Source organism: Dendrobates tinctorius, unplaced genomic scaffold (genome assembly GCF_039654945.1).
Source record: "Dendrobates tinctorius isolate UK_male_01 unplaced genomic scaffold, ASM3965494v1 ptg000011l, whole genome shotgun sequence".
Classification (NCBI taxonomy): Eukaryota; Metazoa; Chordata; class Amphibia; order Anura; family Dendrobatidae; genus Dendrobates; species Dendrobates tinctorius.
This window is the reverse complement of record NW_027361679.1, coordinates 30,779,879-30,800,837: the sequence shown is the minus strand read 5'-3', so window position 1 is coordinate 30,800,837 and position 20,959 is coordinate 30,779,879. Positions and strand designations below refer to the sequence as shown.

The window sequence follows — 20,959 nt, the reverse complement described above, 5'->3', positions numbered from 1 at the left end:
GAAATGTTATTTATTAAGTTTTTTGAGTGCCATATCTCTGTGATGTAAGAGCATAAAAATTCAAAGTTGGAAAATCGCGAAATTTTCAAAATTTTTGCCAAATTTCCATTTTTTTCACAAATAAACGCAAGTTATATGAATGAAATTTTACCACTAACATGAAGTACAATATGTCATGAGAAAATATTGTCAGAATCACCGGGATCCATGGAAGCATTCCAGAGTTATTACGTCATAAAGGGACAGCGGTCAGAATTGTAAAAATTGGTCCGGGAATTAACATGCAAACCACCCTTGGGAGTAAAGGGGTTAAATATGCTCATAAATATCTGTTACATAACCTATTATAAAAGGTTATATGGACAGACTAGCAAAGTGAAGGGCCCAAAACAAAAGGTCCAACTCAGTTACAATAATAAATGGACCGGGAATATAGAGATCATATAAAACATCATATTGCAAACATAATTATATTTGCTATTGCAACATTATCATAGTATCAGACAATAGCATAAAAATATATATATATACATATATATATAGATAGATAGATAGATAGATAGATATATCACTCTAGGTGCAGCTAAATGACATAAAATATATTGCCACTTGGTTATATATACCCAAAAAGCCTCAAATAAAAAAGTCCGATGCTAAGAAGAGTCTCACCCAAATAAGTCCTTGTAAGTGGTCATACCATGCAGCCCCAACGCGCGTTTCGCATGGGCTTCCTCAGGGGGCTGTCATAATCTTTTGTTTTGTGTCCTTCACTTTGCTAGTCTGTCCATATAACCTTTTATAATAGATTATGTAACAGATATTTATGAGCATATTTAATAAATTGAATATTATATATATATGGGTGTTTTGTACTCCTTTGGATTTTTGTCTGCAATTATGAATATATAATCAGAGCACCACATACATGAACCCCACCTTAGGTCATTAACTAAAAACTAAAAATAAGGATTAATAAAGAATCACAAGACGGATTTCATGAACAAAGGTATCATTTCATTCAGTATAACGGCGCCGACCTGACACTGTGTGTAGGCTAGTATGCACAAACCTGCTGACAGGTTCCCTTTAATAAAGATTTGTGTATTATCCATGGTGATCCCCGTGTTCGGCATGCTATTTTTTCTCTTTCCATGATGCATATTCTGTTTTAGCATGTAACGGGAGATCCCTTTATTATTTAGTGGTGCCCTCCAGCTTCCTTCTTTGCAGAACAGCTAAGATCCTGCGCAGAGCCCTCAAACTCCCAGGCCTCTGGTAGAGGACCCGAGAGTGAAAAAGGACAAAAAGACCACCCCTGTTGGGGGGTTAGAAGGACGATATATTTCCAATATAAATCCAGAAAATTAAGTGTAATATTTTTAGATTCTGTGTTTAGGTAGTTTTTAGGTCTGTAAATCTCTTGTTCCCATTAATTCTAAAACTGCATGTATATGCTGCCTGCATTAACAATAGCTTTCCCTGTAATGAGCTCAACCCTTTTAAATTGCACCAGTTCCTTCTTTGTGTGTGATCCAGAAAGTGATATCACAATTTTGCCAGACGGAAACGTGTGTGATCACTCAGTGCTATGCGGAGCTGCAGAAACAAAGCCTGCATAGAGACATTGCTTTTAGCTAGTTCATTAAAGTATCAAGTAATAGAAAGTTCACTCAAGCAAATTCTTATCAACATTAAACTTTTACTTTTGAGGTCACTTAAATAGAAATGTTGCTTTCAGAAGATGTGAAAGAAAATAGAATGGTCTTCATTGACTCCGGCGATATGACTTCCTGTGGAGCGCTTATTTTCTCAAGTGACGGAACCTCATATTGTAATATTAATGCTTAAAACATGTAGGATAATATGTTAAGCTTTTAGGAAAATAGGGAATGCTAGTGTTCAGAATTTTAATAACATATAGAAAATGTAATATATTTTTATTTTAGTTACACAAATAAATTGTGAAAATGAAAAATAAGGGAACAAAATAAAGTTATAGCTTTATACATACAGTTTAAATTCCTTTTTTAAGCAGTGCCTAACAAAATGATTACCATGGTCCTCCTTTCTTATCTAGCAAATGGAAATAATGAAAAGCTTTTAATGGGAAAATCTTTGCAAAGTCAACTACAATAATAGCCTGTATAAGTATTACACACCAAAATCATCACTGGCCAGTTGCAAAAAATAATAAAAATGAAATATACTGTATTAGTGTAAAAATTTAGATAAAGTTCGGTTCTGCAATAAAATTTGAGTATTCCTGAACGAGTGCATACTTTTTAGCATGTACTGTATGCTGGATAGATATTAATCAGTGCGTTCTCCACTGCTAAATTTCACTTCATTTATTCATAGAGGAGCATAAGAATGTGGAAAAACAGTGGCCTATGGCCGTTTCACGTGATCACATGCCTCATCAGGGTCTAAGGTGTACACTGGACATTTCCTTTCCTTGTTTTGTGATGATTGGCCCTAAACTGGCATTAATCTTTGATTTTAGGCCAGAAAACTCATCAGTGACTTTGCCATCATTCTTTCAATTTTTATCTTCTGTGGAATTGATGCCCTGGTTGGAGTTGATACACCAAAGCTTATTGTTCCTAGTGAATTTAAGGTAAGTGGTATATCTGATTATATACAGTAGTATTATGGCATTCCAAGCTTATAGAATTTTTACTCAAACCACTCTAGGTTGATAAAAGCGATTGGCTCTATACAGGCTGATCAGTGGTCTTTTAATGGCCTGCTTAAATAGGCCAACAAACATTGGGCCCGAATCATCAAAGTTTTCATACTAGAATTCTGGCATTAAAGGTTTGAAAAATGTTAAAGTTTTAGTGCAACATTGCGCCTAAATTTTGCGACTGTTTGCATTTTCAGACCAGTTTCTTCTTACTCCGCCAAAATGCTGCAGAGCTGGGACAGGACGGGGGGCACGATGGGGGAAAGATGCCATAGCTCGTCTAATTCTTGAGGGGCTGTGGCATTCCCTATACTAGAACTCGCAGTCCAATACCTGACTGCAGTGAGATCTCTGGTGTAATGTACGAGTCAAGAGTGTGTGACTCCAGTGTGAACAATTCTGGTCTTGATAATTAGGTAACCTTTCAGAAAATAAAGTTTAATACTATTGCTCTTTGCCCATATAGTATCATGTTATCGGTAGCACATAACCTGTTTATATGGGCCAATAATATAGTATCCTCTTATCGGTAGCACATTACTTGTTTATATGGACCGATAATGATGTTTTTTATGTGAGCATTTTGCTCGTTCACCGGGTAATTGACTGCCTGTTTAGATGATGCAATAGTTTGGAATGAGCATGCTTGCCTAAGAATTATGGTTCGACGATTACTGTCTCTTCTAATTTTGCCTTCTTTTATGCTTGGACACACATGTATTAAAATCAGTGCAAGGAGTAGAACAGGAAAATGTATAAACTGTGTATCCAACTGTTTGTACAAATACAAGTTGCATACTAAATTCCACAAGTTACCTGCAGTCCTATGCAAAATACAGATGTCACACTGATACCTTAATGAGTGATGCACAGGTACAATATCTGTGATATAACTTCCTATTTCCTTTTCTTTTTAGCCAACAAGCCCTCACAGAGGCTGGTTTGTGCCCCCATTTGGAGGAAACCCTTGGTGGGTATACCTGGCTTCAGCCCTCCCAGCTCTTCTTGTCACAATTTTAATCTTCATGGATCAACAGATTACAGGTGTAATTGTCAACAGGAAGGAACACAAGCTTAAGGTTTGTCTACCAAGATTGGTTTTCTTTATTCCTCAACTACACTTCCTCACGTCTTTATTAGAGAGAGCTGAAACATTCATGAGGCTACAGACACCATTGACTTATTTATGCTCGGACACCGAACTGTTTCCATACACACACTAGGCTTCTATTACTGGAGATTTCACCAGTAGTTTGCAATTTCATCCTCAGCTCCAGTATAGCTACTAGAAGTTCTTATTTCCTATGTTGAAAATGAGGTAGTGTCAGGTGAAAGAAACATTGACATTTTTGTTCTGTGTCCTTAAATAAAACTTTATAGCTTGTTGTTTGAAGGCCAGTGATGAGAAGTAGTTGGACGTAGACTTCATGATCCATTCTTCTTTGTGCATTATTGAATACAAAAGATAGAGAAGTAATAAGCATGTAAATGGTTAATAATCAAAAACAATAAATATAATTTACTAAATATATAAAAATGAATTCAGAAATAAAAATAAATAAAGAATAGCTATATATTTAAAGAATATATCAGCATCTAAAAGCTTTGACGAAGCAATTGATTGTAATTTTCACTTCTCATTATTTTAGTGACTTTGTGACTTTTTTGTGTGACTTTTTCATAAGTGTAGCTAAAACTCCAAAACCAAAACGGCAACTGAAAAATAAAATAAAAATCTTTTTCTAGAAAATCATGGGCTCTAAAATGTGTGACTTTTTGATAATTGCCCCCCCAAATAAGGTATAATAATCATAGTAGTAACCTAGAGTGGAGCAAAAAGCTGCAAAGGACCCTGGTCCAGAAGCCACTTTGGTATTCTGTGGCTGATGCACTAGAGAGAGGCCAACTTCCTATTATCTGCAGAATCCCCATCTCTTCCGATTAGTAGACCTTTGTATTATGATTGAGTCACCGTAGGAGGCAAAAACAGAAATACTAGCTAAGTCCAGAAAACCAGAGAAGTTGGCAACTATCAGATTGCAGACCCCTGAACCTATCAACACAACTAGCAGTAGCCGTGGGGGGTTCCTACGATGACCTAGACCCCTCGATCACAGCCGGAGAGATACATAGGCCTAAAGAAGGAAAGGGGAAATCTAACTGCCCCAGAGCAGACCCCAAAGCAAAAGGCAGCCCCCCACATATAATGACGGTGAAGCAAGATGAAAACACTTACACAGGCAGAAAGACAGGCTGAGCAAAGACGGGGCCCAAAAACTACCTAGATAGGAACGGATAGGAAGGCTGCTGTCTGCAATCTGCCAAAACCCTATCAGAGACAAAAGCCAACAAGCTGATATAAAAATGGCCCTGAAGCAACTAAGCTTCAAAAACTAAATCAGCAGCACGGTGGCTCAGTGGTTAGCGCTGCAGCCTTGCAGCGCTGGGGTCCTGGGTTCGAATCCCACCAAGGACAACATCTGCAAGGAGTTTGTATGTTCTCCCCGTGTTTGCGTGGGTTTCCTCCGGGCACTCCGGTTTCCTCCCACATTCCAAAGACATACTGATAGGGAATTCAGATTGTGAGCCCCATCGGGGACAGTGATGAAATGTGTGCAAAACTGTAAAAGCGCTGCGGAATATGTTAGCGCTATATAAAAAAAAATTAAGATTATTAAAGAAAAGAAAAGGTACTTTCAGAAGACAGAGCTCACGGAGCACTGCACACTCCAGCAGGGAGAGGCAGAATCCAAAAAGCAAAAAAAACAAAAGCAAATCTTAAATGCAAAAAGGCAAAACAGAAAATTTAGCTTTAGGAGAGCAGGAATCAGACTGGTGTCCAAGAGTCCACAGAGAAATCACCCGCAGGGCAGAAAGGGCGTAGGCTGCCTTAAATCCAGTCAGAGACTCCACTCAGCCAATCGTCTTCATTAGTCCCAGGTGCCTGATAATCAGGCTCACTACCTTCCTTCACTAGAATAGGGAGTTCACCAGGCCTCAGTGACGGAGGGGAAAATGAACTCACAACACCTTTGCAAAGTTGTGAGTCGCGCCACAATGTAATGACAGTGCACTGCGCCCGTTAACAGGAAGAGACACAGAGAATACCACAGATAGTGCTGTGGTCTGGTGACTGCAGGGTACTGGTGTGGCTTCTGGACCAAGTTCTTGCAAATGTTTTTGTTGAACTTTCATTCAAATGAAAAGTTAGCACAGTCATATGATGAATATGTGTGCTCAATAGTTATCACAGCTCTGTCTTCTAATGAGCCGAAAACCTGCACATGACTGGAAAAGATTTTAATCCTGTGGAAGAAAATAATGAAGGATTCCAATCACTGAACACAAACAGAGGTTGGAAATCTACATGAATTTCTACATTTTTTTGGACCTGGTGGGAATCCCTGCTAAGCACAAGTTTGGGCAATGGTGCGTATGAATCTGCTATTGGACTGCACAAAGCGAAATGGGAGAACTGGAGAACTGAGGATGTAATAATCCACATGCACAACAGGGAACGTTGTACATATAGCCTTTCTAAAGCTAAGTGGGTTGATTTGCAGGACAGGACTCCGTTCAGTGGTACCTGACTGTTAGATGGAAGTCACACAAAATTTCTTACCTTCCAGGCACCACAGAATGGCTTTTGATTAGCAAGGAGTAGTGTGACGTCATCTGTGTGTCACATTGCCCCAATGATGACAAATTAAATGCTGACCCGGGGACGCTGAAAGGTATGAAATTCACTGGAGTCCTGTCAGGTACCACTGACATGGACGCTGGACAAGTCCCTTGAATCAGTCTGCTCATCTCTGAGGGCTCACACAGGCGTCTGTGTATCTTGGTCCGATCATGCACGGATTTTCATATATATGAGAAACATTTCATTTTCTTGTCTATAGGAATAATATACTAACACTCCTTTGATGTACTTTCTGGTTAACTTTTTTCCCTAAAATATAATAACACAAATGCCCATGTCTCTTAATCATTGCTAATGAAGCCCAACACAATAAGGTTACTAGTGTTCCTCATGTCACGGTAAAGAAAGGTGGATTGTCCTAGGCAAGCAGTGTGGAACTGACATATGTGCTCATAGTACAGAGGAAGATTTCTCCAGCAGATCACTTTCCAGGTCATTTAGCCTAGGTAGTCTTTTGAAGTAATAGAGATGAAGAGCAATATAGGACCACCCATCATTACTCATATTCTTTGCGTCCCAATTAAGAGCTGCTTGCATCCTGTAAAAACATCCGTTCACCTGAGATTATTGTATAGATAATGTTACCTGCCGCTTCCGGAACATTCAGATTTCCTGTCATGGTATCTGTTTTATATAGTGGTATTTCATTCAGGGTACAATGGTTAGATGTTATAAGACCCTGTGTAATATGTTACCAAAGATGTGGCTTTGTTTGCCAATGTTTGTATCTTAAGAAAAAAAAAGGTTTCTATTGATTGATTTTTTTTCTTTAATTCTTTTCTTATTTTCCTTTCAGAAAGGAGCAGGTTATCACTTGGACTTGTTCTGGGTCGCAGTTCTTATGATTGTGTGCTCTTTTATGGCTCTCCCTTGGTATGTAGCTGCAACGGTCATCTCCATTGCTCACATTGACAGCTTGAAGATGGAAACTGAGACATCTGCTCCTGGAGAGCAACCGAAGTTCTTGGGAGTAAGGTAAAGTGCAACGCACACATGGAAATATATGGTGCCAAAACATCCATAAAGTACAGCCTCACTGGCTTTTCTTTTAAAGGGTACACATAGATAGCAGGGCACTGCATTATGAACTATTCCTTACTATCATGAAATCTCCTGCCATAAAAGCGACAAGTCCGACCATAACAGTGTTGACCACCTTTCTAATTTTATTAAAATGGTCCTCAAATAATACTATACACGGCTTGTAAGGACCCCCTCCTCCAAGCGATCAGCAGTAATCTGTGGAGGGCACATAAGCGTACAATGCACAGCCTGACTGGATGCCCAGAGAGACATGTTCTAATAGAGTATTTATACATATTTTTTTTAAACCAGGCAACTTTTTAGTCCCTTATAAAGGCCTTCAATCAGCTATTGTCTAGTGTTTCTTAAAGTCAAATACGCCTTACTAAAATAAATCTTGTGAATCATACAGTATGTAGCCTATTGGCATGTTGACAGTGAAAATAATCCCTAGATATACGGCATGTAGGGTACGTTACATTTTGTTTGATACCATATGATATAGACCACAATTTAACTTGTTAGCCTGCTGAAAGTTTAAAGGTGCTTCTTGTCTTCAGGAGCATAATGCTCCCCTGCCTTCCAGGTGTCTGCTTGAAAGGGTGTGGTGCAGTCATGATTGATAGATTGGACAAGTTTCATGCTTTGGCTCTTCAACATTGTTGGATAGAAACTGGCCAGATCCATTGAATTTCTGAGCAGCACTTGCAAGCTCTTTAGTAAAGTGTTTGTAAGTGTTGCATTTCTTGGCAAGAAAATCAAACATTTTTCTTACAGATAAAATATCTTTTCTCTTTGGTCTTGAGAACAGAGATGATGTAAAAGAACGTACGTGCACACGTTAGGGATTTGCTGCATTTTTGTCACTTATTTTTCTGTGCAGTTTTGTCACAAAAATGGAAGCATTTCCTAGTACCAGCAAATTGAACGAAATTCTTTAAGTTTCAAGTACATGTTGCTTATTTTTGCAACGTTTTTCACCCTTTCCAAAGCATGGGAAAAAACAAATAAAAAACGTAACAAAAAACACTGCAAAAACCACATCATTTATGCTACGGTTTTTCCTGCCAATATACTGTATTTGTTTTTGATGCAGAAGTCACTGCAGCAAATACTTAATGTGTGCCCTTACACTTGATTGCAAAGTTATTTTCTTTTACAAGCATATTGCAATTTTACCAAAATTCTCTGGAAGTATATATGGCTGATTTCTCTCAAATTTTTTTTTTAACTACATTCACTGACTATTCCAATTGGAGTGAAGAAACATAAAATATAACTTTTAATACTTCTAGTATAAAATCGTGGAAGTGACTAAAATATTTAATTATTGTTCACTATGCTCGTGTATATTTTTTATATTTATAATTGGGATATAGAAAGCACTTTATTGTTATATTATATGTGCTATGATAGCACCAAAGTAATATAGATGTGATACTAGTAGCTGGTTACTCAATTTGGTGACGAAGGCAGACGCCGAAATGTGCGTTGGGCTGGGCGCATCCAATGGACACACATAACGTGCACCAGGTAATTACCAGAGGACTTTTTACTTAATTTACAGTGGTATACTTTAGCGGTTTACATTTCCATGTCATTTGACTAATTTTATCCATAGCGGTGTTCAATTTCGCCTCTTACCATACTTTTGGCACATGCACTTTATTCCCTTATCCCCAACTCTTATACCTGAACACAATCACTTTTGTTGATTGCATTCTACCATATACACATAGCAGTATACTCATGCCATTTAGCCATTTATCATATTCCAGCACATAGGCAATTTACCTTCCACTTGAGATTACAATAATTTTACTGCTCTGTGCATTACCTCACCTTTTGTTGTATACTACAATAAATAATTCTTATACCATAATCATTGGATTTCTTTTTTGTTTTTTTCTTTTTTCTTTGTCGATTCTCCCGATATGTCCTATGTATTGTCCATTGGTACACATGTGGTGGTGATAGTACACTATTCCAAGTAATATTTTTGTATGGCCATATAGTTCATGTGTACCCTGCCTCTGGTTCTCTTCAATAGTATAGATCACAAGTATACATATATATGTACAGAATAGATCACAGTATAGATTATAAGGAGCAATCTGTAATATGTTTGCCAAAGCACCGCCAAACCATATATTTTCAAAATAAATTACATGTAACAAAACTTTTTTTTTAATCTATTCTATTATTTCTAAACACTGTTTTTCGGTGATTCCTTTGTATCTCTGTTCATACTGCACCCACACACAAAAGATACACGATTTGAATGTAAACTTGCCCCCTTCAGCAAGAAAATAGCCAAACAAACCACACATCCACAATTTGATCACAAAATACAGTTTAAACATTCATTTTCATAAACCTGCAGTAAGGAAAAATGACCTGCAGGTGGCACCACAGTACCCCAAAGCACACTACCAACACATTTGTAAACATGCACTGCTTTTTCGCTGATTATTTTGCCCCCCACACACACGATACACCATTTGAAAGGTAAACTTGCTCCCTTCAGTAACAAAACAGCCAAACAAACCACACAGTCACGATTTTATCACTAAATACAGTTTAAACATTAATTTTCATAAACCGACACAATGACCTGCAGATGGCACCTCAACCGGAAGACATTCTTTGGCCTCTACTTATCAAACCAATTTATTGTATTATCAATCTACATATATAAATACTTGTCTGTGTTCATCAGCTCATGAAATACATTTACATTTGACCAGTTTGCTTTTTCTGAAATTGCCTGCGCCCCCGACGACCAATGTGCAAATACTTTGCACGGGCCAAGCTAGTTTAAACTTATTTTAATTTAATGAAATGTTCAGTTTTTAAAGTTGAAGGTCCTCATATGGTTAATATGTTTATTGGTTGCAGGGAACAACGAGTTACTGGAATTATAGTGTTCCTACTGACCGGTATATCTGTTTTCTTGGCACCCATATTGAAGGTAAAGAAAGTATTTTTATACTATATTTTACCTATAAAGTGATATGGGGAAATAAAAACTTAAATCATTATAAAGGGATAACATACGAGTCATATACAGTATCTACTTTTAGGGTGCATTTATACTGAACGATTATCAGGGTAGACCGTTCCAAAGAACACTCATTTTCCAATAATCGAGCAGTGTAAACAGGGTGCGAATCACTTGATCAACAAGCAAAAAACTCGCTAGTCAGGGAAAAAAATGTTTAAGCTTGTTTAAAAATCATCGCTCTCGGCAGCACATCTTTCTGCGTAAATTCAAACTGTGCTGCCTAGAACAATAACAGCCTATGCGCACAGAATTATTGATCCTTCTGTGTGTATTGATAGCACAGTCAACCTGTCTAAATTTACGACTGACAATCATGTAATCGATCAGTTAACGTCACACAACTTTTGGTGCAAACAAGCCTTTAGATGCAGTCTTTTTTTTTGCTATTGTACCAAAAACCGCTCATGTTAACCCTTCATGACCAGAGGTATTTTTGTTTTTGTGTTTTCATTTTTCGCTCCCTTTCTTCCCAGATCCATAGCTTTTTTATTTTTCCGTCAATATGGCCATGCGAGGCTTGTTTTCTGTGGGACGAGTTGTACATTTGAATGACACTGTTGGTTTTAACATATTGTGCACTGGAAAATGGGAAAAAAAATCCAAGTGCGATGAAATTGCAAAAAAAGTGCAATTCCACAATTGTTTTTTGTTTGGCTTTTTTTACTATGTTCACTAAATGCTAAAACTGACCTGCTATTATCATTCTCCAGGTCATTACAAGTTCATAGACACCAAACATGTCTAGGTTCTTTTTTATGTAAGTAGTGAAAAAAAATTCCAAAATTTAAAAAAACTGTGCTATTTTTCGATACCCATTTTTTCAATTTTTCGTGATCTCGGGTTGGGTGAGGGCTTATTTTTTGTGTGCCAAGCTGATGTTTTTAAATATATCATCTTGATGCAGATACGATATTATTGCACTTTAATGCAATGTTGCCGCAACCAAAAAAACGTAAATCTTGCATTTTGACTTTTTTTCTTGTCACGCAGTTTAGCAATCTGGTTAATTCTTATTTTATATTGATAGATCGAACGATTCTGAATGCAGTGATACCAAATATGTGTATATTTAATTTTTTTTTATTGTTTTATTTTGAGTGGTGGGTGATTTGAAGTTTTATATTTTTTAATTTTTTTAAATATTTTTAAAAACATTTTTTTTTTAACTTTTGGCATGCTTCAATAGTCTCCATGGGACTAGAAGCTGCCATAACTCGATTGGCTCTGCTGCATAGAGGCGATGATCAGATTGCCTGTATGTAGCAGAATTGCTGACTTACTATGAGTGCCGACCACCGTGTGGCGCTCATAGAAATCCAGCAGTGACAAGCATAGAGGGCTGCTGGAGACCTCTGGTTGTCATGGCAACCCATCGGTGACCAGCGATCACGTGACGGGGTCACCAATGGGTGGGATTTCCAGTTCAACAGCTGGAAGAGCGTGTTAAATGCCGCTGTCAGAGTTTGACAGTGGTATTTAACTAGCTTGGGTGGATCACAATTCAAAACAGCTGACATGTGCTGTAAAAAATGTGGCCTCAGTGCCGGAACCCACATCAAAGGGAGGGTGTCCGAAATCGGCGTATTATTACGCCCAATGTCGGAAAGGGGTTAATCAAATCAAAATTATTTAAAAGGGGTTGGACACTGTCAGGGACTTTTTTATTTTGTTATTTAAATGGAAATCATTTTTACAATTGAATTTTATTACAAACTAGCTGAAGAGCCCGGCGCTGCCCGGGCATAGTAACTAACTACGGTTAGTTATAACAAATTATGATGATTATATCTATATATATAAAGCTAAGTGTAGAGCCCCACCCACTCTGCATAGCCACATTCACTATAATATTCCACATCATCCCGTCAGCCAGAGCCACTGGACAACTGCCACTAATATACCACATCATCCCGTCACAGCCGCTGGACTACTACACATAATATCCCACATCATCCCATCCACCAGAACCACCAGACTACTACCCCTAATATCCCACATCATCCTGTCAGCCAGAGCCACTGGACTATTACCCCTAATATCCCACATCATCCCGTCAGCCAGAGCCACCGGACTACTCCCCCTAATATCCCACATCATCCCATCAGCCAGAGCCACCGGACTACCACCCCTAATATCCCACATCATCCCATCAGTCTGGGGTCAGTACCAAAGCGCAGAGTGGATTTGCCCTCACTTCCATACCGGGGATCCCTTTAAGAGAGGCCTGGGGTCAGTACCAAAACGCAGAGTGGATTTTCCCTCTCTTCCATACCGGGGATCCCTTTAAGAGAGGCCTTGGGTCAGAACCAGAGCGCTAAGTGGATTTGCCCCAACTTCCATACCGGGGATCCCTTTAAGAGAGCCTGGGATCAGAACAAGAGCGCTGAGTGGATTTGCCCTTACTTGCATACCAATGATCCCTTTAATAGAACTCTGGGTTCAGAATCAGAGCACTGAGGGATTTTCCCTATCCCTTTAAGGCAGCCTGGGATCAGAACCAGAGCGCTGGATGGATTTGCCCTGACTTCCATACCAATGATCCCTTTAAGAGACCCTGGGGTCTCTCTCTTTCCCCTTTTCCAGAGTTCTGTTCCTTTAAATTTCATACACTGGCTGCTGCGGCAGATCAGTCCAAAAACTGGATCCAGTGCATCAGTTTTTTGCAAATCTGCAACGGATCCGTTTTTTCACACATTCACGGTTTGGTATGGAGGATGTGTGATGGGTATATAGGCACGGGAGGGGGGATTCATTTCTGTCATGTGCTCGCTGCTCCTTTCTGGGGGGCAGACAATGGCTGGGCGCTTATGTTCCCGGGGATGCTAGATTTCTCCCACCAAGTCAGTGTCTGCTGAGGTGTTGTCAAGTGAGAAAACTTGCTCATAGCAACCAATCACAGCTCTGCTTCTTTTAACCAGTTCTGGTGAAATGAGAGATGCTTAGTGATTGGTTGGAAGGAAAACTGTTGCTCATAGCAACCAATCAGAGCTCAGCTTCTTTTGAACAGCTCTGGTGAAATGAGAGATGCTTCGTGATTGGTTGGTGATACACACATACATACATTCAGTTTTATATATATAGATTTTGAATTGTTTTGCTTTTCCAGGCCCCTTGCTTTCCTGCACATTCAGCTTTAATATAATTTGTGCCCATAAATCAGCAGACAGGAGCACAGAAAAGATAAATAAGAGTTTCAAAATCTCCTGTCGAAGTGAGCTCCCTGGCAGATTTTCAGGTAAAGATGTCAGCCACTTTCTCTTGTTAGCCCAGTTTCTTCACACACTGAGACGTACTTCTATCCATAAAATGGCTGCTTGTGGAGAAACATGTGACCAGACCATAAGCCTTCTCTACGTGAAAAGCAGCCAGCTTTCTGACCTGAGGTGTCTTACAACTGGAGGAGGCTGATGGACTGGTCTGGTCAGATGCTTCATCAGCAGCCATTGTATGGACAGAAGTGTTGGTCAATCTGTGAGGAAAGCTGTTCTAATAAAAGAAAATGTCCGACCGCTTTACCTGAGACTAGTAATGACCACATTCTGACGTGCTAAGAGGAAAGTCTGCAACTCTTTTTATGTCTTTTCTGAGCTCCTCTCTGCTGATTTATGGCCAATGACTACATTAAAGTTGAATGTGCAGGAAAACAAAGAGCCTGTAACAGCCAAGCGATGCCAAATTTGTAATAAAACCCAATTGCAAAAATGATTTTTTTTAGACCGAAATACATTTAAGTAAAAAAAAAAATTCCTTTGAGGTGGCCAATCCCTTTTCTCTGTAAATTAAATGTGCCCACTATCCTTCAACAGCTGTCAGTCAATTGTTATTTTAGCCAACAGTTTCTGTATTGCTCCCAGCTCCCCCATGCATGTACATGCTTGGCTTATGTTGGCATCGTGGAGCAGATAGTTAGCTACTGTCAAGCACGTCCATCAGCAAGGTATCTACCGTGGGAAGGAAAGACTGGACATACTGAAATAAAACATACCCAATTCATTTTTCTCTAATGTCTGTGGTCGGGGAAGCGTCAGTACATTCCTATCCACCGGAGATTATAACCTGCTCTTGGTGAAATCAGTGGGTATGGCCAATTTTCCTCTAGCGAATATTCGCACCATTATCTTGATATATGCAGGGATAACAGGATACAATCAATTTTCTTGGAAACTGATTTATATGGAACTAAGGTTACTTTTTAATAGATAGCATATCTCCTGCGTTATCTTTTGGCCTTATGCCAAATACCAAGGTACAGCGTTCACTGCTAATATTCACAATGCTGCTTTTACCAGTCTTCAAGAGCTAAGACGTCCATGTGCAAAAATCTGTACCAAGGTCATGCTACTGAATACAAAATTTGTGCTGCATTTTTTATATGGGTTAACCCTTCATTAAACTGCTTTTATGGTATAGAGGGGCTATGCATCGTTGTGGTTCTAGAGGACCTATGATCTCTGTGTCCCCTATAGTCAGACACTATAGGTGCATTTATAAAAGTGACTCCAAAAACGACCCTCACATACATTAAAGTCTACTGCCTAATATTCATATTATACTGAACTTTATTATGCTATTTTTTAGCCTTCCTGTGTATAATACATCTTCATTATTGAAACTACTGCCTATGGGCAGCACGGTGGCTCAGTGGTTAGCACTGCAGCCTTGCAGCGCTGGAGTCCTGGGTTTGAAGGACAACATCTGCAAGTAGTTTGTATGTTCTCCCTGTGTTTGCGTGGGTTTCCTCCCACACTATAAAGACATACTGATAGGGAATTTAGATTGTGAGCCCTATCGGGGACAGTGATGAAAATGTGTGCAAACTGTAAATCACTGCGGAATATGTTAGTGCTATATAAAAATAAAGATTATTGTTATTATCTCCTGTGCTTTGGCAGCTGCATATATTATCATATGTGTGTATGTCCGGGATTGGCAGCTACAGCCACAAAATTTTGCACAGTCACACATCTGGACCCCGAGAGCGTCATAGGCTATGTTGTGAGGCGAAATTTTAACCCCGCGCATTCCAATTCACCAAAACAATTTTGCCCCTAGGTAGATAATGGGGAAAAAAGTGTATGTGATAGGCATCGGGTTCCTGTCGCTGCACAGCGGGAATCCCAAGCTTTGCTTCCAGCAGTCTCCCATTCCTCTCCAGCCACAGAGGAGATTGCTCAGCAAACTCATCAGTCCAGGCCCTCTGCCCAGACCAGCTCTGTGGGTTTGCTTGCTGCTGTCACCTCTGGCACAGCTATGGCAATACATGCTGCTCAGCAGCAAGATTCTCCAGGGACTAAGTCCCCATGTTGGGCCACTGAGCATGCCCGTGGAGTGATTTCCCATTGTAGATCGAAGGTCACGTGCTCAGGTCCTGCTCCTGTTCGGATTGGTTCATCCGAGAAGCCAGGAAGGTCACGGACGCTCACGGCTATAAAAGATTCGCATGGCCGCTCGGCCATGCGCTAGGATAGACTGTGTTTACAGACTATGTGGAGTGAGTGATGTATGCACGTATGAATGTCTCTGGTGAATGACTCATTAAGAAACCCCTACCCTTGGTACGCATGTGTTGTGCAGCCTAGCCTGCTAGCGCCCAGGCTTAGGTTTAGGTAGGACAGAGGTTGAGTCAGGCATCAGTCCTCACCAGGGACTCGACACGCCTCAGTGCACGTGCTCCACTTCATAGCCAGCGTCTATAGCGGCGCTCGCAGCAGCGACGCCACACGCTCAGTGGGCCTAGAAAGACTCTAACCCCGTGTCCTTGGGGTAGAGTTCTGTGGCCGTACACTGTGCGCTCTTTTGGCCGGGCTCTGTGAGCTAAACAGGCTCCGGCATCTACGTTCAGCGGTTGTGTGACTCTGTCCATTAACAGAGTTCGCACCTGTTCACATTGGGTGACGTAACCCACGTGTGACTGTTTTTACGCCGCTCTATTCTTCTGCCATTACCTAACAGCAGTGTACCACCTCTGCACAGTGGATCTCGGGCTGCGAACGCACCGACTATTATTATATGCGTTCCGCCAGCCCTAACATATATATATGTATGTCTGGGATTGGCATCTGCACCGTCGCAGCTACAGCCACAAAATTTTGCACAGTCATACGTCTGGACCCCGAGAGCGTCATAGGCTATGTTGTGAGGTGAAAATTTAACCCTGCGCATTCCAATTCACCAAACAGTTTTGCCCCTAGGTACATAATGGAAATAACACAATTTATTACCGTGCCAACACAGACCACCCTCTGACATAGACTGCAGGGGGAGCCCAGTATCACACAGGATAGGATTAGATACACGGCTCAGCGGTCAATATCACACAGGATAGGATTAGATACACAGCTCAGCAGTCAGTATCACACAGGGGAGGATTAGACACATGGCTCAGCAGTCAGTATCACACAGGATAGGAATAGATACACAGATCAGCAGACAGTATCACACAGGATAGGATTAGATACACAGCTCAGCACACAGTAGCACACAGAATAATATTCGATACACAGCTCAGCACACAGTATCACACAGAATAGTATTAGATACATGGCTCAGCAGACAGTATCACACAGGATAGGATTAGATACACAGCTCAGCAGTCAATATCACACAGGATAGGATTAGATACATGGCTGAGCAGTCAGTAACACACATGATAGGATTAGGTACATGGCTCAGCAGTCAGTATCACACAGGATAGGGTTAGATACACGGCTCAGCAGTCAGTATCACACAGGATAGGATTAGATACACGGCAGAGCAGTCAGTATCACACATGATAGGATTAGGTACACGGCTCAGCAGTCAGTATCACACAGGATAGGAATAGATACACTGTTCAGAAGTCAGTATCACATAGGATAGGATTAGATACATGGCTGAGCAGTCAGTAACATGATAGGATTAGATACACAGTTCAGCAGAAAGTATCACACAGGATAGGATTAGATACACAGCTCAGCACACAGTATCACACAGAATAGTATTAGATACACGGTTCAGCAGGCAGTATCACACAGAATAGGATTAGATACACGGCTCTGCAGTCAGTATCACACATGATAGGATTAGATACACGGCTGAGCAGTCAGTAACACACATGATAGGATTAGGTACACGGCTCAGCAGTCAGTATCACACAGGATAGGGTTAGATACATGGCTCGGCAGACGGTATCACACAGGATAGGATTAGATAAACAGCTCAGCAGTCAGTATCACACAGTATAGGATTAGATACTTGGCTGAGCAGTCAGTAACACACGATAAGATTAGATACACAGCTCAGCAGAAAGTATCACACAGGAGAGGATTAGGTACACAGATCAGCAGACATTATCACACAAGATAGGGTTAGATACACAGATACACATGTTGTTTATCAAAAGGCTCTTGAATGAGTTGAAAATAATATTCTATCAATACTTGGGTAATCGTTTACTTAATTTGTGTTACAAATCTGTAGTGCTGAATATATGATGTGAAATATTTTTATGTGCAATATAATCATTATAATTTGTTATAACTAACCACAGTTGGTTACTATGCCCAGGCAGCGCTGGGCTCTTCAGCTAGTTTAATTTATAAAGCTCAATGTGTGTGTGTATGTATGTATGTGTGTGTGTGTGTATGTCCGGGATTGGCATCTGCATCGTTGCAGCTACAGCCTCAAAATATTGCACAGTCACACGTCTGGACCCCAAGAGCATCATAGGCTATGTTGTGAGGCAAAATTTTAACCCCGTGCATTCCAATTCACCAAACAATTTTGCCCCTATCTACATAATGGGGAAAAAGTGAAAGGAAATGTGTTGGAAGCAAATTGACAGCTGCCAGACGAGAACAAGGGGGACTTAAAGAATGAGAGCGATGGCGCCAAAGAGTATATACCGTACAGTTGCTAAGGTGGGGCCCTGACATGGGATACTCACCACACACGGGGATATGAACACACACACAAAATGCGCCACACACTAGCACGTGCTTCAACACACATACCATCCTCAGCACACATTTCACCACACATACACCAACCTCGCCACATAAAAGTCGAAACACAAAAGTCGCCACTCCAAACTCGCCACGCTGTCCCAGAGCTGTTTAAAAGATGAAAAATGAGCTGTGATTGGTTGCTATGAGTAACAGTTTTCTTTGTAGACAGTTGTGGTAACTGAGGCCTATTATTCTTATCATTTCTATGGTTTTATCGTCCTTCTGTAAAGCTGGAAATAACACAATTTATTACCGTGTCAACACAGACCACCCTCTGACATAGACTGCAGGGGGAGCCCAGTATCACACAGGATAGGAATAGATACACGGCCCAGCAGTCAGTATCACACAGGATAGGATTAGATACACAGCTCAGCAGTCAGTATCACACAGGAGAAGATTAGACACATGGCTCAGCAGTCAGTATCACACAGGATAGGATTAGATACACGGCTTAGCAGTCAGTATCACACAAGATTGGATTAGATACACAGCTCAGCAGTCAGTATCACACAGGATAGGAATAGATACACGGCTCAGCAGATAGAATCACACAGGATAGGATTAGATACATAGCTCAGCACACAGTATCACACAGAATAGTATTAGATACACGGCTCAGCAGACAGTATGACACAGGATATGATTAGATATACAGCTCAGCACACTGTATCACACAGGATAGGATTAGATACACAGCTCAGCAGTCAGTATCACACAGGAGAGGATTAGACACATGGCTCAGCAGTCAGTATCACACAGGATCGGATTAGATACACAGTTCAGCAGTCAGTATCACACAGGATAGGAATAGATACACGGCTCAGCAGACAAAATCACACAGGATAGGATTAGATACACAGCTCAGCACATAGTATCACACAGAATAGTATTAGATACATGGCTCAGCAGACAGTATCACACAGGATAGGATTAAATACACAGCTCAGCACACAGTATCACACATAATAGGATTAGATACACAGCTCAGCAATCAGTATCACACAGGATAGGATTAGATACACGGCTCAGCAATCAGTATCACACAGGATAGAATTAGATACATGGCTGAGCAGTCAGTAACACACATGATAGGATTAGGTACATGGCTCAGCAGTCAGTATCACACAGGATAGGGTTAGATACACGGCTCAGCAGACGGTATAACACAGGATAGGATTAGATACACTGCTCAGCAGTCAGTATCACACATGATAGGATTAGATACACGGCTGAGCAGTCAGTAACACACGATAGGATTAGATACACAGCTCAGCAGAAAGTATCACACAGCAGAGGATTAGGTACATAGCTCAGCAGACATTATCACACAGGATAGGATGAGATACACAGCTCAGAAACAGGATGTGCCAAAGGAGAGGACATTTTCATTCCAAGAATTCCACTCATTCCATCTGATTTGTTTTTTGACTTTAAACGCCTCCAGTTTCCAGTTCAACTGCTATTTGCAATGTCCATTAACAATGCTCAGTGACAGTCCTTGAAAGTAGTAGGGATCGATTTGCAATCTCCATGCTTTTCTCATGGTCAACTTTACGTGGTCTGTTCAAGAGTTGGAACTGCCAAAAATCTGTTCATCTTTGCACCGAAAGGAAAAACCAAAAATGTTGTTTATCAAAAGTCTCTTGAATGAGTTGAAAATAAAATACTATCATTACTTGGGTAATCGTTTAATTTGTGTTTCAAATCTGTAGTGTTGAATATATGATGTGAAATGTTTTTATGTGCAATATAATCATTATAATTTGTTATAACTAACCACAGTTGGTTACTATGCCCAGGCAACGCCGGGCTCTTCAGCTAGTATTATACTATTTATCTATGAGCACAGCAAGCATCTCAGTATTATTCTGTCTCAGCTCATGCTCAGAAATTTTTGAAGAATCTCATTTGTCAGCTTGTCTAGTTTGATATATATATATATATATATACACAGTTGTGGCCAAAAGTATTGACACCCCTGCAATTCTGTCAGATAATGCTCAGTTTCTTTCTGAAAATGATTGCAAACACAAATTCTTTGGTATTATTATCTTCATTTAATTTGTCTTAAATGAAAAAACACAAAAAGAATTGTCCTAAAGCCAAATTGGATATAATTCCACACCAAACATGAAAAAGAGGGTGGACAAAAGTATTGGCACTGTTCGAAAAATCATGTGATGCTTCTCTAATTTGTGTAATTAACAGCACCTGTAACTTACCTGTGGCACCTAACAGGTGTTGGCAATAACTAAATCACACTTGCAGCCAGTTGACATGGATTAAAGTTGACTCAACCTCTGTCCTGTGTCCTTGTGTGTACCACATTGAGCATGGAGAAAAGAAAGAAGACCAAAGAACTGTCTGAGGACTTGAGAAACCAAATTGTGAGGAAGCATGAGCAATATCAAGGCTAGAAGTCCATCTCCAAAGACCTGAATGTTCCTGTGTCTACCGTGCACAGTGTCATCAAGAAGTTTAAAGCCCATGGCACT

The 20,959-nt window shown here is 40.2% G+C and overlaps 1 protein-coding gene across 5 annotated transcripts in view; it reads left to right on the top strand.

Moving 5' to 3' along the window:
* The window catches only part of SLC4A4 (solute carrier family 4 member 4), a 395,294-nt gene that overhangs the window by 344,950 nt on the left and 29,385 nt on the right, over window positions 1-20,959 (top strand). For all 5 annotated transcript variants that reach the window (XM_073590565.1, XM_073590581.1, XM_073590547.1 and 2 more), the window contains 4 exons: window positions 2,504-2,617; window positions 3,604-3,765; window positions 7,186-7,364; window positions 10,311-10,383. In XM_073590565.1, coding sequence (XP_073446666.1) covers window positions 2,504-2,617; window positions 3,604-3,765; window positions 7,186-7,364; window positions 10,311-10,383 — 528 coding nt within the window. The remainder of the gene's footprint in view (window positions 1-2,503; window positions 2,618-3,603; window positions 3,766-7,185; window positions 7,365-10,310; window positions 10,384-20,959) is intronic.